The sequence below is a fragment of the Jaculus jaculus genome, chromosome 5 (genome assembly GCF_020740685.1).
Source record: "Jaculus jaculus isolate mJacJac1 chromosome 5, mJacJac1.mat.Y.cur, whole genome shotgun sequence".
NCBI classification, from domain to species: domain Eukaryota; kingdom Metazoa; phylum Chordata; class Mammalia; order Rodentia; family Dipodidae; genus Jaculus; species Jaculus jaculus.
The window spans coordinates 90,929,657-90,946,337 of record NC_059106.1 but is presented as its reverse complement, the minus strand read 5'-3'; the positions used below and the strand labels follow the sequence as shown (position 1 = coordinate 90,946,337).

The following is a 16,681-nucleotide window of genomic DNA, read 5'->3' as shown; positions in this document are numbered from 1 at the left end:
ATGTATAGTATCTGAAGCATAAGATCCTGCTTTGATTTTATTCTTAAATTTTTATTTATTTGCATGTGGTGTGGGGGGTGGTGCGTGTTATGACCAAACCAGGGTCTCTTGTCATTGGAAAAGAATACCAGATGCATGTGTCATTTTTTGTATTTGGCTTTACATGAATGTGGGGCAACCCAGGCCAGCAGGCTTTGCAAGCAAACACTTTTCACTGCTGAGCCATCTCCCCAGCCTCAAGATCTCTTTTTTTATAATTGGCCTTTGAGCATCATTAAGTGCAAAATATATAAGATAATATGTTCTCTTTTAATTCTGCAATAGATGTTCCCATACTGTTGCTTAACTTCAAAAGTGATTATATATATATATATATATATATTGGGCTGGAGAGATGGCTTAGCGATTAAGCGCTTGCCTGTGAAGCCTAAGGACCCCGGTTCGAGGCTCAGTTCCACAGGACCCACGTTAGCCAGATACACAAGGGGGCGCACGTGTCTGGAGTTCATTTGCAGTGGCTGGAAGCCCTGCCATGCCCATTCTCTCTCTCTCTCTCTCTCTCACTCTCTGCCTCTCTCTCTCTCTCTGTCACTGTCAAATAAATAAATAAATAAAAATAAACAAAATTTTTTAAAGTGATAAAATAGTTTTCTTAGGTCATTTAAACAAAGTGTATGTCATTTTATTATATACCATCATGGTTTGGATATGACCCTCAGCTGGTATCATTTTGGGGAGTTCTGGAAATTTTACGAGGCAGAATATAGCTGAAAGAAATAGGCAGTTGGTTTTATTTCCCATGGGCTGTATCTCATCCTGGACCCTTTCTGGCTCCTCTCTTCTTCTTGTTTGCCTGGAGGTAAAGGACCCCCAAACCAACTTGCTCCCCTCCTGCCACCTTGATATTTTGCCCACCATGATATGGGGTCCAGCAACTATGAACTGAATCCTCTGAAACTAGGAACCAAGAAGGACCTGTCCTCATTTAAGTTGCTGTTTCAGGTATTTTGGTCATATCTATGCAAAGGTAGCTGTTACATATATTAAAATGATAATCAAAAGTGTAGCATTTTCCTCTAAACATTTCTCATACTTTGGTCATTCACATAGCATCTTGAGATACCTGTCCTATCCATGTACCATTTATGCCCTTTTATTTAAAATTTTATATTTTATATAAATGTTATATGACTGATTTACTATACCTTTGATTCTTGATTTTATTGAGTTAGTTCTGCTCCTAAGATACATGTGTGCCAACATCAACTTTTTCAATATCACTAAACTCTTCCCCCACTAGTGTATGAACTCACAAGTGACACATTTGTTAGTTATATATGTATATCATAAATTGCCTGAGGTCCTAAGAAGTCCCCATAAATATAGTTGTGATCAAAGAATCATGTTCCTCACCCTTACCACCTCCAGCTTGTTGAGGAAATGACTTAAATCTTAAGGTCTTATAGCCTCCTAGTATTTGAACCTACCTATCTCTAATTATCTAACAATTACATAAAACTGATAGCACATTTTGAGGAAGAGTTTCAGATGTCATAATGACATTTTTAAGAGATGAGTATAGGGGAAAATATGTGGCTCTGTGGTAGAATGAGAGCTTAGTATCTGTAAAGTCTTGGGTTTAGGCCCTCAGGAAATAAAGGAGTCTAGACTGAAAACAGTTTAGACTGAGAAGGTCAGTCAGTGGAGTCTCTATGAGAAACTGGCTATTTTGTGTTGTTTTGAGTTTTTTAAACATCTAACAGTGTCTTACATGTGATACTAAGAAATGATCAATGAGTGAACACTTTAACTTGATAAATGATTTTGATATGAAGAATTATAAAGAACATATTTACTTCCTCCATATTTCAGTCCGAAATATTGAATTTATTACTAGTGTTAAAAGTTCATGAGTCAGAGCTGGGCGTGGTGGCGCACGCCTTTAATCCCAGCACTTGGGAGGCAGAGGTAGGAGGATCGCTGAGAGTTCGAGGCCACCCTGAGACTACATAGTGAATTCCAGGTCAGCCTGAGCCAGAGTGAGACCCTACCTCGAAAAACCAAAAAAAAAAAAAAAAAGGTTCATGAGTCAGGGTGTGATTTTCCTATTTTCCTTCTTTGGTGTGTATTTACTATGGACAGGAATTTTTTCCTTAAAATGAATAGACTTCATACTTTTACAAACCTATTCTCCCAAGTAAATATTTCACTCACTATTCCTCTGAACATATCTTTAAATATTGTCTTCTAAGCCAGATGTGGTGGCACATGCCTTTAATCCCAGCACTCAGGAGGAAGAAGTAGGAGGATTGTTATGAATTTGAGGCTACTCTGAAACTACATAGCAAATTCCAGGTCAGCCTGGGCTAGAGAGAGACCCTCAAAAAACCAAAAAGAAAAAAAAAATTGTCTTCTTTGGTTCATGGCATATTGTGTTTTATGTATGTATGTTGTCAATATAAGTGTTAAAATACATACTGTCTTCATACAGAGCAGGCCATTTTTCTCATTCAGATCATCTTTTGTTAAAAGTGAATTAAGTGAACTAACCTAACTTATTGTGATACAGTTTTGTTTCCTGTAACAAATTGATACTGGCACAGAAATGATAAAATCTAGGCCAGTGAGCATTCAACAACTGTCAGACAGCTGAGTTTACAAAAAAAGATGAAATAATTGAAAACCATCATAGATGACTGTGGAGAAAACGGACCATATAGCTAGAAATAAACATGATTCCTAGCCTTTCTGTAAGAAGGCAAAAAGGTTTAAAGAAGAAAATACAACATTATTGTATTTGATCTTTGATCTGTTAAAACTAGTTATAGAAAAAAATAGATATGCATTATAAACATTTGAATGTTAATCTTAGAAAAAAACTAGTTTTGGTTTTCATATTGAATTGTATACAATATTGATGTATTGTATTTTGGTTTTTCAAGATTGGGCTTGCTGTAGCCCAGGCTGACCTGGAATTCACTATGTAGTGTCAGGGTGGCCTTGAACTCACATGATCCTCCTACCTCAGTCTCCCTAGTACTAGGATTAAAGATGTGTGCCACCACGCTTGGCTTGCATTTTTAAATCTATAATCTGCTAGTAAATTTAGTATTTCAGTAAATGATCTGTTTCTACTCTAGGAATTGAGTGTTGTATATCAATGCATTCCAACTATGAAATGCAGAAGGTAGTAGTGGAGCATTTTCTATATCCTTCAGCCCATTTGCTGGGTTTATAGTGAGGAGAGGAACGAGGGGAAGAAGGTAGAACCTTGGCACCGGATCAGATTAGCCATGACTAGTCAACTAAGTGCTCTGCCTTCAGAGACAGTGATGAGATAATGCCTGAACCCATTATCATGTTGTTTGCTGTTCTCTTGGCTTTTATGGTGCCTGTATTTTTGCAAACAGAGTATTTCTAGGACTTTCCAATTTAGCATCTTCTTTTCTCTCTTTGGAAAAGCAATTCCTCTGTGATCTGTCATGGAGTTTGTGTGATATAGTACTACATAGATTTCTAGGTGTTTGTCAATACCATTTGTTAGTGCTTTTAACTAAGTGCTGATCTTATCAATGCCATTTTTAAGACCTAAAAGAATTACTTATATTTGGAGACAGAATTTCATGAGTCATGGGGGGAAAAAAAAAACCAAGTTGCCTTGATAAAGTAAATTTAAGTTTAACAGACTCCCCCTTAAGGTAGCTTGTTGATGCTGAAGATATTTACACTCAGGGTACCAGAATTTTTTTGTTAAAGAACAAAATATTAGTGAAATATTGAATTCTGTTCTTTTTCTACAGTGCCTCCAAAACCATTACATCTGCAGAATTCACCTTCGTCCAATATACACCAAACCCCCAGGCATAAAGCTTTACATAGTGCAAAACCACGAATGGAGGAAGCTAACCCCGCCCCTGCTTCTTATGTCTCAAAAGAAAAGCCAAGTAAGGTATCAGATCTCATCAGTCACTTTGAAGGAGGCAGGTAAGAGTTAACTTACAATGGGAGAAGACAGAGGGAAGAAGAAAACCGAGTTGTCAAAAGAATAGTCTTAGTTGTTTTTTTTTCCCCTCCAAATCACAAGCATTATATCTTATCTCCTTAAGTTAAGTAGGTCTTCAGCAAATACATTTCTAAACTAAATTACATAATCTTGCCCCAGTGTGAATTGTCACTGACTATCTGTTGCCTGTGTCAACACCCACCTAGACCACCAGCATGTCTATAAGGTCTTCTGCTCTATGGATGAGCTGTCTTTCATTTCTTGTGTCTGGGCGGGTCTCTTTGTGTTACTTCCCGAGCTATTCTGCTGACCCCTGGAATTTGTCTCTGTGTTTCTTACTCCATGTGCTTGTGGCTATGACCTCGATGGGCCCTTCTCTTTCTACACTCTTCTTTCTGACCCATTTTATTTAATGGGAGTAGTCTATAACCTCTCTCAGTCCATTTTCCCTCTCTGCTTAACTACCTTATTGTGTTATGAAGAGATATTATCCAGGCTGTCAGGCTTTGTGCTTATAACTGCTGAGCCATGTGCTCAGCCCTGTATTCTTTCTGTAATTATGTATTCTTTTGAATTTTATATTTTTTAGTCCTAATGGGAGGGGGGAATAATGGAAGGTGATACCTCCAGTCATTTTCCTCAGTATTTCCCCAGGTGTTCAATGTGCATTCTAATGAATTTTGTGACATTTTTTCCTATTTCTATGAAGAATGGCATTGGAATTTTGATGGTTATTACATTAATTCTGTAGATTGCTTTTGGTAAAATAACCAGTTTTCACTACATTAATTCTATTCTCTGAGCATGGGGTATCTTCCCATTGTCTGATGTATTCAGTTTCTCTGAGTGTTTTAAATTTTTTATTTTCGGGAGCCAGGTGTGGTGACACATGCCTTTAATCCCAGCACTCAGGAAGCAGAGGTAGGAGGAGTGCTGTGAGTTCGAGGCCACCCTGAGACTACATAGTGAATTCCAGGTCAGCCTGGGCTAGAATGAAACCCTACCTCAAAAAATATATATATATTTTCGAGGTCTTTCATTTCCTTGGTTTGGTTCATTTCAAGGTTTTTTATTTGCTTTTTGAGGCAGTTGTGAATGGGATTGTTCCCTGTTTTTGTGCTCAGCACATGTGTTACTGGTACAGAAGAAAGCTGCTGCTTTCTCTGTTAATTTTGTATCCTGCTACTTTGCTGGAAGTGTTTCTCAGCTCTAACAGCTTTCTGGTAGAGTCTTTATGTCTCATGTATAGAACTATATCATCTACAAATCAAGATATTTTGACTTGTTCCTTTCATGTTTGTTTGTGTCTCTTGTCTGAATGCTCTAGCGTGTAGCACTTATCTTGAATAAGAGTGGAGAAAATGAACATTCTTGTCTTATTCTTGATTTTAGGGGAAATGCTTAAAATTATTTCTCCTCATTTAATATAGTGTTAGCTATAGGTTTGTCTTATATAGCCCTTATGTTGAGATATGTCCCTTCAATTTTCTGTGTCTTCAGAACTTTTATCATGAAGGGATGTTGGATTTTGTCAAATGTCTTTTCTACGTCTATTGAAATTATTCTGTGATTTTTGTCCTTAAGGCGGTTGATAGATTACACTTAACAATTTGCATATTTTGAACCATCCTGGAATCTCTGGAATAAAAGTCTTGATCATGGTGAATAATCTTTTTGATGTGATCCTGTATTTTGTTTGCAGTTTTTTTTTCTTTTCTTGCGGGGGGCGGGGGTCGAGGTAGGGTCTCACTCTAGCTCAGGCTGACCTGGAATTCACTAGGTAGTGTCAGAGCGGCCTTGAACTCATGGCAGTCCTCCTACCTCTGCCTCTGCAGTGCTGAGATTAAAGGTGTGCACCACCATGCCAGGCTGCAGTTATTTTTTTGAGGATGTTTGCATCTATGTTCGTGAAGGAGATTGGTGTGTAAATTTTGTTGTATATTTATCTGATTTTAGTATCAGGATAATATTGGCTTCAAAAAATGAGTTTGGGCCAGGCATAGGGGTGTGCACCTTTAATCTCAGCACCGGGGAGGCAGAAGTAGGAGGATCACTGCGTTTGAGGCCACCCTAAGACTACATGGTGAATTCCAGGTCAGCCTGGGCTAAAGCTAGACCATACCTTGAAGAAGAAAAAGAACAAAATGAGGTTGGTAGAGAAAGGGAGAGGGAGAGAGAGAGAAAGAGAGAGAGAGAAAGAATTGGCATGCCAGGGCCTCAGCCACTGAAATTGAACTCCAGACACTTGCCTCATCTTTGTGTGTCTGGCTTACCTGGAATCTGAAGAGTCAAACTGGGTCCTTAGGCTTTGCAGACAAGCGCCTTAACTGCTAAGCCATCTCTCCAGCCCTTTTCTTGACTATTTTATGGAATATTTAGGGAACTGTTAGAATCAGTTCTTTGAGTGTCTGGTAAAATTCACCAGTGAATACATCTGGTTTATTTAAAGTTTATTAAATTGGGAGAATATATAATATATATTTGCTTGATCTCATTGCCTATTATAGATCTGTTTAAATGGTTTATCTTATCTCAGTTTAATTTTTGCAGGTCATATGTATATATAAATCCATCCATTTCTTTTTGGATTTTCCAACTTTGGAAAGTATGTTTTTAAGATATATCCTTATGATTTTCTGAAGTTCGTATCTGTTGTAATGGCTCCCTTTTCACCTCTAATTTTGTTAATTTGGGTCTTCTCTCTTTTTGTTAGTTTTGCTGAGAGTTTTTTGTGTTTTTTTTTTGGTTCGTTTTTACTTATTTATTTGAGAGTGACAGACAGAGAAAGAGGCAGAGAGAGCGAGAGAGAGAATGGGTGTGCCAGGGCCTCCAGCCACTGCAGACGAATTCCAGACACGTGCGCCCCCTTGTGCATCTGGCTAACATGGGTCCTGGGGAATCGAGCCTCGAACCTGGGTCCTTAGGCTTCACAGGCAAGCGCTTAACCGCTAAACCATCTCTCCAGCCCAAGAATGTTTTAAAATTTCATTTTGTTTTTCATTTTGAAGAAGCAAATCTTTGTTTCATTGTTTTTTAATGTTGGTATTATTTGTTTTTATCTCATTAACTTCTGACCTGATGTTTTCATTTCTTTCCATCTACTGATGTTTAGTTTGGCTTGTTCTTCTTTTTCCCAGGCTCTACGATGCATGATTTAGTTAGTTCTTTATTTGTGATGTCTCTAATTTCTTAGTTTAGACACTTAAAGTTAAAATATCCCTTTTAGGACTGTCTACATTGTCTCAAGTAGGCTTTATTTTCTTCTTGGCTTCCTCAATAAATCATTCCTCATTCACCCGTTGATTATTTAATTTTTATGAATTTCTATATGTTCTATAGCCTTTTTTTCCTATTGATTATCAGTAGCTGTATTGTGATCAGACTGAGTACAAGGAATTATTTCAGTATTCATGTGTTTAAGATTTTCTTTGTGTTGTAATAAATGTTCTATTTTAGAAAAGTTCCATATGCAGCTGAAAAGATATTATATTATATATTCTCTAGCAAGAGGATAGAGTGTTCTTTACATTTCTGTTTGGTTTATTTTTTTGTATGGTATGGCTTAATCTATATGTTTCTCTTTATTTTTTTTTTCTATTATGCAACAGCATATTCTCTTTATTTTTTGATGGGAGGTCCTGTGTGGCAGTCAGCTTCCATTGCTAGGATGAACTTCCAAACCAGACACAGTTACAGGAGGAAGGGAATTTATTGAAGCTCCAGATCCAGGGGAAACTCCTTGGGGAAGAAGCTGTACCCCCTTCACAGGTCCACAGAGAGAAAAGCAACCACGCCCATACAGGCCAAGCATACATTGGAACACCAGGCTGAACTCAGGCACTTTGCATATCTTAGGCTGTGATTCAGACCCGCTCCCAGTAGCAAACATCTTGGGGCTGAACCCCAGGAAATGTCCAGTGACACTTCCTCCAGCCAGGGAGCTGGAAGTTCAAGAAGCTTTAATAAAACTTCTGAATCTGTTGAGGGACATATATTCAAACTACCACAGCTTGTTAATTGGTGAAAGAGGGGTGTTAAAGTTGCCCAGTACTATTGTCCTTGGATTTGATCTGTGACTTTATAGCTAGTGCTGTTTATTGACATTGGATGCGCCCGTTTTTGATACATAAATGTTTAGAAACATAATGTCTGTTCCCTAAACCCATACAAAGTGGCCTTCGTTATCTCTTCTAACTAATGTTGATTGGCAGATAATGGAGCAGCAACACCTGCTTCTTGTCTATGTGCCTTTGCTTGAAATAAAATGTTACGTTCTTTCACTGTAATTAGCATGCTGGGGTGTAAAGTTGAACTTTTAACCCACCCCATATATGTCTTAGTGGTGACGTGCTAATTTCCAGCAGTAGCCGTTCTTCATTAATCTTGTGTGTTGATTTCTGGACATTCTCTTCTGTTCTCTCTGCCACGTCAATAGCTCATCACTTTGCCACCTCCACATGCTGTGTGGGCAAAGGTGCTTTTTGTTTTGGTTTGGTTTTTGGGTTTTTTTTTTTTTTTCCTAACTTCTGTCTTTTTCTTTAGCTAGGATAAGCTTCATACTCTGATGTTTAAACTCCTTTGATAGCTTCTATAAGCCATCCCCAGATGTGCTTGAACTTATTATCTAGAACCTTGAAAGTAAACAGATATATTTTCCATAATTACAGCCGATCTCTCCTTTTTGCTGTGAGCATCTTCAGATAGATCCACCATGTAAGCTCACTCTACAAATTGTGTTTGTATAAGATTGCGTTTCTGCCACACTGTCCAATAGTAGCAACTATCTTCCAGGAAGAGGTGACCTTGTTGGAAGCAACCAAGGAAAGATCCTGCCTTTTAATACTTTTTTTTGTCAGTGTCATTTTATTAGGAAATTGAGAATGTTAATAATCAAAGTTGTGTTTTTGTTGTTGTTGTTTGTTTTTTGGTTTTTCAAGGTAGGATTTCACTCTGGCCCAGGCTGACCTGCAATTCACTATGTAGTCTCAGGGTGGCCTCGAACTGAAGGCGCTTCTCCTACCTCTGCCTCCCAAGTGCTGGGATTAAAGGCATGCGCCACCACGCCTGGCTCATAATTATTGTTGACAGGTGTGAATTAATTCCTGTCATTCTTGATGTAGTGTTTGGGTTTTTTTCTCTTACTCCTCCTGCATTAACTACTCCTCAGGCATGTTTGATTCTTTCCTGTGACCTCATGTGAATACTTTTCTTTCTCATCAGTCTGAGGATTCCTTCAAGTGTTTTCAGTAGAGCTGGCTTAGTAGTCATGAGTTCCTTTAACCCGTTTCATCATGGAAAGTTCTTTCTCCTGGCAGAGACAGATGACTTGGCTGGTATAGTAGTCAGGGTTGGTAGTTGCCATTCAGAACTTTCAGTGCATCACGACAAGCTCTCCTGGCTTTTAAAGTTCGTGTTGAGAAATCTGTTGTTATTTTGGATGGGCCTAATTTATCTTTATAGGTGGTTTGATTTCATCTCTCTTGTTGTTTTTGATATATTTTCTTTGGTCTGTGTGTTTAATAGTTATAATATGATGAGGGGCAGTTCTCTTCCAGTCTTGTTTGTTTGTTGTTCTTAATTCCTCCTGGATATGTATTGGCATCTCTTTCCCTAATTTTGCAATTTTTTCTTTTATGATTTTGTTCAAAGTGATTGCAATGTCTTTAGACTGAAATTCTCCTCCTCGTTCTCCAGGATGCTCAGATTTGGCCTCTTCTTAGTGTTCCTAATGTCTAAGAACCACACTCCTACCTTCTCAGTCACTCATCCTCCCCCAGGGGCGCTTCGCAACCTGGTGCCTGTCGCTCAGCTCAGACATGCTGTCTGCTCCTTCACTCCTTCCACTGGGAGTCTCTCCATGATTTTTTTAAAAACTTGATTTGCTGTGTTTTTAATTGCTGTCATTTCAGATTTGTATTTCTTAAGTATTTTTATTTCCTTACTTATATTTTATATTGACATCTTTAATTAATTCAGCTAATTTTCTATGTTGTTTTAGGATTCCTTCAGGAGTTTGATTTTTTTTCTTTGATTCTTTTGAACAGTCTTTTAATTATTTTTCTGAATTCCCTGCCTGGCAGCTTATTTAATTCACTCCCATTGGAGGTCAGTATTGTGAAATTCATTGTTTTTGGAACTTGTGTTGCCTTGAGGTTTTTTGTTGTTGTTGTTGTTGTTTTGTTTGTTTGTTTGTTTTTTGGTTTGTGTCTTATTGCATGGAGATTTTTGCATCTTAGGTTAGTTAATTGCTTGGATTTTTTTGTTATGTCAGCTGATTTCTTAGGTGTGTAGGTCAGTCTAGGAGCTCAAAATGCCTGATATGGTCTCTTTATTATTCCCAGAATGCTAGCTTTTGGTCACTTACTGTTGAGTAAAGATTAGTGGATATACCTGCAATGTGAATGTCCTAATACCCAGTTAATAACAGTTTTTTTAACATAAAAAAATTGCTGGTTGGTAGATCAGTGAGGCTGTGTCTGGGTTTGCTAGAATTTTGTTTGCTTAGCAGTGGGAGGGATAAAGGTGAGTAATGATGAGGAAAGTTAGAAGACTGTTAGGTTCTACAGATTTTATAGGTTACTGATGCTGTAGAAGATTGTCTTGACTGAGAACAGAGAGGGGGATATGGAGGAGAACATCTGGAGAAAGGGGTTAATAGAGAGGGAGAGTGTATGAGTTGTAGAAGAGTAGTAGAAAGATGACAGGAAGACCTGATAGAGAAAAATAGAGAAAAACCCAAAGTCCAACTGAGCAATCTGCAAACAAAACCATTATGGATTACTTATGCTTGAGTGGAGTGTTTTTTTTTTTTTAAGAACACAAAACACTTGACGGCTGTAGAGATGGCTCAGCAGATAAGGCACTTGCCTGTGAAGCCAAATGACCCAGGTTAGATTCCCCAGAACCCACATAAAGTCAGATGCAGTGGTGCCTGTATCTGGAGTTCGTTTGCAGTGGCTGGGGGCCCCAGCATGCCCATTCTCTTTCTCCCTCTGTCCCTCTCTCTGCCTCTTTCTCTCTCTCTCAAATAAATAATAAACCATTTTTTAAAAAGGCAAAGTATATTCGACATATGTCAAATCTAGTAAGTCAGTATTTCTGCTTTGGGGGTATTGTTCTGAAGTCTTCCCTCTCTGTGATGTTTCTTTAGCAACCTGCCCTGATATAGAAGGTACAATTAGCAATTCCCCACTCAAACCTATATATGTAGTTGGGGGTGTGTATTGCCCTAGTGAAAATCAGCCCAGTTAGCTTTCAAAATATTTCTTTTTTTCTACTTTTAAAATATATTTTATTTATTTATTTGTGTGTGTGTGAGAGAGAGAGAGAGAGAATAGGCATGCAAACTGCAGATGAACTCCAGCTCTCCAGATGTATGCATCCCCCACTTTGTACATCTGGCTTTATGTGGGTACTGGAGAATGGAACCTGAGCTGTAGGCTTTGCAAGCAAGCACCTTATATGCTAGATCATTTATTCACCCCATTGGGATGGATTTCTTTCTTACCTGTTTTGAGTTGTGAAGATGGTCCCCTCCTTGGTGCACTGTGTGTAGGAATGTGAGTGGAAGTCTTTGGCTTCCTACAATCTCCAGTGCTCTTGGTGCTGGCTTAGGAGGAAGGGAGACCACAGCACATGCGTTTTGAAGCTGCACAGCTGGTCCCAGTAATCCTCTTCAGGTTCTTTTGATTTGTCAGCTATGCCCTCAAGTCAGATGGCTCAGTGGTTAAAGGCATTTGTTTGCCTAGCCTACTAGCCTGCATTCAACTTCCCAGTACCCACATTAAGGCCAGACGTACAATGTTTCACATGCATCTGGAGTTCATTTGCACTGGCAAGAGACCCTGGCATGCCCATTCTCATTCTTTCCCTCTCTTTGTTCTCTTTCTCCCCTTCTCTCAAATAAATAGAGAAATATTTTTTAAAAGGGGAGGCTGGAGACTGGGCATAGTGATATATGCCTTTAATCCCAGCACTTGAGAGGCAGAAGTAGGATCACCATGAGTTTGAGGCCACCCTGAGAGTACATAGTGAAGTCCAGGTCAGCCTGGGATAGAGTAAAACCCTACGTTGAAAAGCCCCCCCCCCCAAAAAAAAAACAATTGAAAGGGGAGGCTGGAGAGGTGGCTAAGCAGTTAAAGGAGTTTCCTTGCAAAGCCTAATGGCCTGGGTTTGATTCCCAGTGCCAGGTACACAAAGAGGCACATAGTTCTGGAGTTTGTTTGCAATGGCAGGAGGCTCTAGTGTGCCCATTCTCTCTCTTTCTTTTTCTCAAAAAAAAAAAATATATGTATATATGCCAATAATTTTTTTAAAAGGAGATCACTAGACTCTGTATTACCATAGGAATTGGTTGGTATGCACTTGGATAAGGATGGCTATGTTTCATTGCTGCTGATTGCTATAGTTTTGCTTTGGGTAAAAGTTTCTAGGTAGGTAGGTAGGTAGGTAGATAGATAGATAGATAAAAGAGTGAAAAAGTTTGATTAATAACCATTCTCTAAAATCTTCGTTGGTCGGTGCTGATGTTTCCCTGCAGCTCAAGCTGATCTGGAGCTCACTCTGTAGTCCAGGTTGGCCATGAACTCAGCAGTCCCCTACCTCAGCCTTCAAAGTACTGGGAGCCACCACACCCAACTTTAATTTTTTTTACACTTTCATGTAATTGTGTGTGTTTGTGTGTGTACCTAAACATTTGGATCCTGTGGACCTCGTACTACCCTCTCTTCTCTCCCACCCCAAAGTCTCATTGTACTTCTCATCATTGCCAGTGGCTAGGCCCTGGAAGAGAGTGATACCGCCCTCCAGTTCTTTAACTGTCATTAGCTCGTTATGGATGAGAATAGCTTCCCCACCCCTCTCCCATCTAAAATAGAATGTTGTCTGGCCCCATCATGTGCCAATCTTATGTAGATAGCCAGAGCTGGTGTGAGTTAATGGGTGCAGTGGACTTTTCATGTCTGGATGCCAGAGTTCCATGACATTCCTCTCTGTCCTCCAGCTCTTCCATTCTTTCTATCCCTTCTTATCCCATCTCTGTGACATTCCTTGAACTCTGGAAGGGATGATGTCTATGCCATATGTAAGGATGAATACTCATCAGTCATTTACAGCACTTGATCAACATGGAAGCATGAGCCTATATTAGTCAACTTCTATTTGGTGTATCAAATTTCCTGTCAAAAATTAATTTAAGAGCCGGCGTGGTGGCTCACGCCTTTAATCCCAGCCCTCGGGAGGCAGAGGTAAGAGGATTGCTGTGAGTTCAAGGCACCCTGAGGCTGCATAGTGAATTCCAGGTCAGCCTGGGTTAGAGCAAGACCCTACCTTGAAAAACCAAACAAACAAACAGAAAATTAATTTAGGAGAGGAAAGGTTTATTTCTGATTACAGTTCCAGAAAGTAGAGTGTGTGGTGACAGGGGACGCATGGCAGGAGCAGGAAGCTGGCCTCCCACGAGCAGAGAGGAAGTAGGGAGAGATCGCTGCTGCTGTTCATCTTCTCCTCTACTTTTTGTTCAGTCTTGGACCCCAACCCATGGAGTGGCACTGCCTACAGTTAGAGCAAATCCTTCCATTTCAGTCAGTCTAATCTAGAAAATACGCTCACAGACATTCCAGAGATTTTGTTTTCCCCTATGGTAATTCTAAATTCTATTTGACCACCAGTGACTTACCATCACAGGGCCTAACATTTCATTAAGAACAGGGATTTAGAGCTAGTTGATAGCATTTTTTACCCCATGGTTTCTGTGTCTCTTACTCTTCTTTCTACCAGAGTAAGAACAAGAGTGCCTTTTTTTTTTTTTTTTAGTTTAGGGATACTTAAGGAGTTTTTGTTTGTTCGTTCGTTTTGGTTTTTTGGGGTAGGGTTTTACTCTAGCACAGGCTGACCTGGAATTCACTACATAGTCTCAGGGTGGCCTTGAACTCATGGCAATCCTCCTACCTCTGCCTCCCGAGTGCTGGGATTGAAGGTGTGTGCCACCACGCCCAGCAAAGGATGCTAAATATAGCATTTCCTACATAGGCATAAACATTGGGTTTTCCAGATGATATTGTTAGTCTAACTGCCCCACTATGTAGTTCGACATTCATAACCACCTGTATTTGGCATCTGTAAGGTAGCAGGACCTCTGAGTACTAGTGCAACTACTGTTTCTCTCCTTCCCAGTTTATTCCTCCCACCCTCAAATATCCCCTTGATGCAAGAAGTTTATAGCAGTCTTTTAGAAAAGTCCAAAGCTGGGTTAGAGTAAATCTTTGCCTAAGGAGGGGGGGAAAAACCCAGCAAGGTTCATGGCTATGATGCCAACACCCAGGAGGCTGAGGAAGAGAAGGGGGAAAAAGGAAGAATGAATGAATGAACAGTAAAAATCCAGAGCATGCCCATGTTTGGTGCAGGAATCTTTGTAGATCATGCTGCCATGTCATCAGATACTGGTATGGTCAGGAGGACAGCATAACCAAATCTCCAAGGAGTTTGTGAGAAATTATCTGTGGTAAGATTTTACTCTGTAAGAAGGCAGTGTCAGTATGGAGTGTCACATGTATTTATATTGACCACCTCCAACTTTTTATGCATAAACATTTTCTCTTACTAATTATTGCCTTTTCTTTCCTTAGTCCTGCTGGGCTTTGCCTGAGTTTTTTTTCCTTCCCTCTTACTTTTTGCAAGTATAGTTATTCTTGTTTTCCATTCCATTCATTTCCATTCAGTCCACAGCAGCAGTGACAGGGTGTAAGTTGGCTGAGATGAAGAGAGAAGGCAACGTATACCTCAGTACTATGCACAGGACCTTGTCCAACCACGTATCTCAACCTACCCCACCCTCCCCCTTTATCTGCATTAAGGAAGGAGAGCTGTCCTAGATTTTGTCCCTACTTTTTCTTTTTAGCTTGTTCACCTGTTCCTCATTCTGTCCAGATTCTCCAGTATATTATACTGTGGGGCAAAGAGCATAATGAGTTGTAGAATTGTACTTCAAGGTTTAAGCTCTAGGGTATGAGCTGGACAGATAGCTCAGCATTTAAGGCACTTGCTTTTGAAGCCTGATGACCTGGGATCAATTCCCCTGTACCCTCGTAAAACCAAATGTACAAAGTGGTGCATGCATCTGAAATTCGTTTGCAGTGGCTGGAGGCTCTAGCATACCTGTACATATTCTCTTCTCTTCTTCTCTTCTCTTCTCTTCTCTTCTCTTCTCTTCTCTTCTCTTCTCTTCTCTTCTCTTCCTGTCTCTCTCTCCCTCTCCCCTCTCTTTCTTTTCCTCCTTCCCTTCTTCCTTCCCCCTCTCTGCCTTTGTCCCTCACTCACATGCTTTCCAAATAAATAAATAATATTTAAAAAGTAAAATTCTGGGGCTTGCTGCTTGATAGGCATGTAATATTGACTACAGGATGGAATTTTTGTAAACAAGGGTTTCTCCATTTAGGGGTACCTGCTTTGGGAGTTGTTATGAAAATGAAACACAATAACCAGTCAAAAAATCTTAGCATCATTGGTGGCACTTACTGAAGACTTGATAAACATCATCTGCTGTGATATAATTGCCACAGACCTCACTGTCTTGTTCATGGTCCATCATACATTTATTCTTGAGCACTTTGTACAAAGCAAGCATTGTGCTCAGCCATAGGAAAAAAGCACACATGAAGCTAACACAGTCTGTGTCACCCTGAGCTCATTTTACTTAAAATGCTGTATCCTTATTTCCAGGGGAGCACTGTGGTACATTGGGAGTAGCTCCATTGTCCCGTTAGCACTGTTAGGATGACATGAAAGTTCATGCAGTAATAAGGACTGTAAAAAAGAATGAAAGGAGGGTGGTGGAATGTGCCTTTTGGATGTACTGATGGTGAAAAGCCTCTTATCAATGTACAGAGTGGAACCCAAATGATGAAGAGGAGTGAGCCACACCAGTGGCCTGGGCAGAGAACAGCAGTATCAGTGATCTTGACATGCACACATTTGCTTCCTGAAAATGGGAACAAAAAGTGTGGCAAGAGAACAGTGTGGGGAGGGTGGTTATCAGAAGGTAGCAGGATCTTGTATGTCATCAAAATGTCAGTTTACTCTTAGGCATGAGAGGATCTGGCTTGTAGAGACTAGCAGGATCAAGAGTAAAAATGAAAAGATCCCCTAGGAGGCAGGTAGCAGACAACTACAGTAGGTATGATAAAGTTTTTAGAATGTGTTCTACTTTCTACATAAAGATTGTTGGGCATGGCGGCACACGCCTTTAATCCCAGCACTCAGGAGACAGAGGCAGAATTGCCATGAGTCCGAGACCACTCTGAGACTACATAGTGAATTCTAAGTCAGCCTGAGCTACAGTGAGAGCCTACCTTAAAAAAACCAAAAAACAAAATAATAACTTTTTTGTTTTATAACGAGTACATAAATGAGGGATTCATGTGCATATTTTTAAAATGTTAAGGAAGGGCTGGAGAGATGGCTTAGCAGTTAAGGCACTTGCGTATGAAGCCTAAGGACCCAGGTTCGATTATCCAGGTCCTACGTAAGCCAGATGCACAAGGTGGCAGATGTGTCTGGAGTATGTTTGCAGTGGCTAGAAGCCCTGATGCGCCCATTCTCTTGGGAAAATATGATTGTATTAAATACAAATATTTCTTGCATATCTTTACCAACTAGTTATAGCATTTAACAGCTCAAGAA

General features: G+C 39.7%; 1 protein-coding gene across 3 annotated transcripts in view; it reads left to right on the top strand.

Annotated features, from left to right (window-relative positions):
* The window catches only part of Fgd4 (FYVE, RhoGEF and PH domain containing 4), a 231,056-nt gene that overhangs the window by 140,029 nt on the left and 74,346 nt on the right, over nucleotides 1-16,681 (top strand). For 2 of the 3 annotated variants that reach the window (XM_045151258.1, XM_004663222.3), the window contains exon 3: nucleotides 3,801-3,984. The exons of the other annotated variant lie outside the window; for it this stretch is intronic. In XM_045151258.1, the coding sequence (XP_045007193.1) occupies nucleotides 3,801-3,984 (184 nt within the window). The remainder of the gene's footprint in view (nucleotides 1-3,800; nucleotides 3,985-16,681) is intronic. 3 annotated transcript variants of the gene reach the window in all.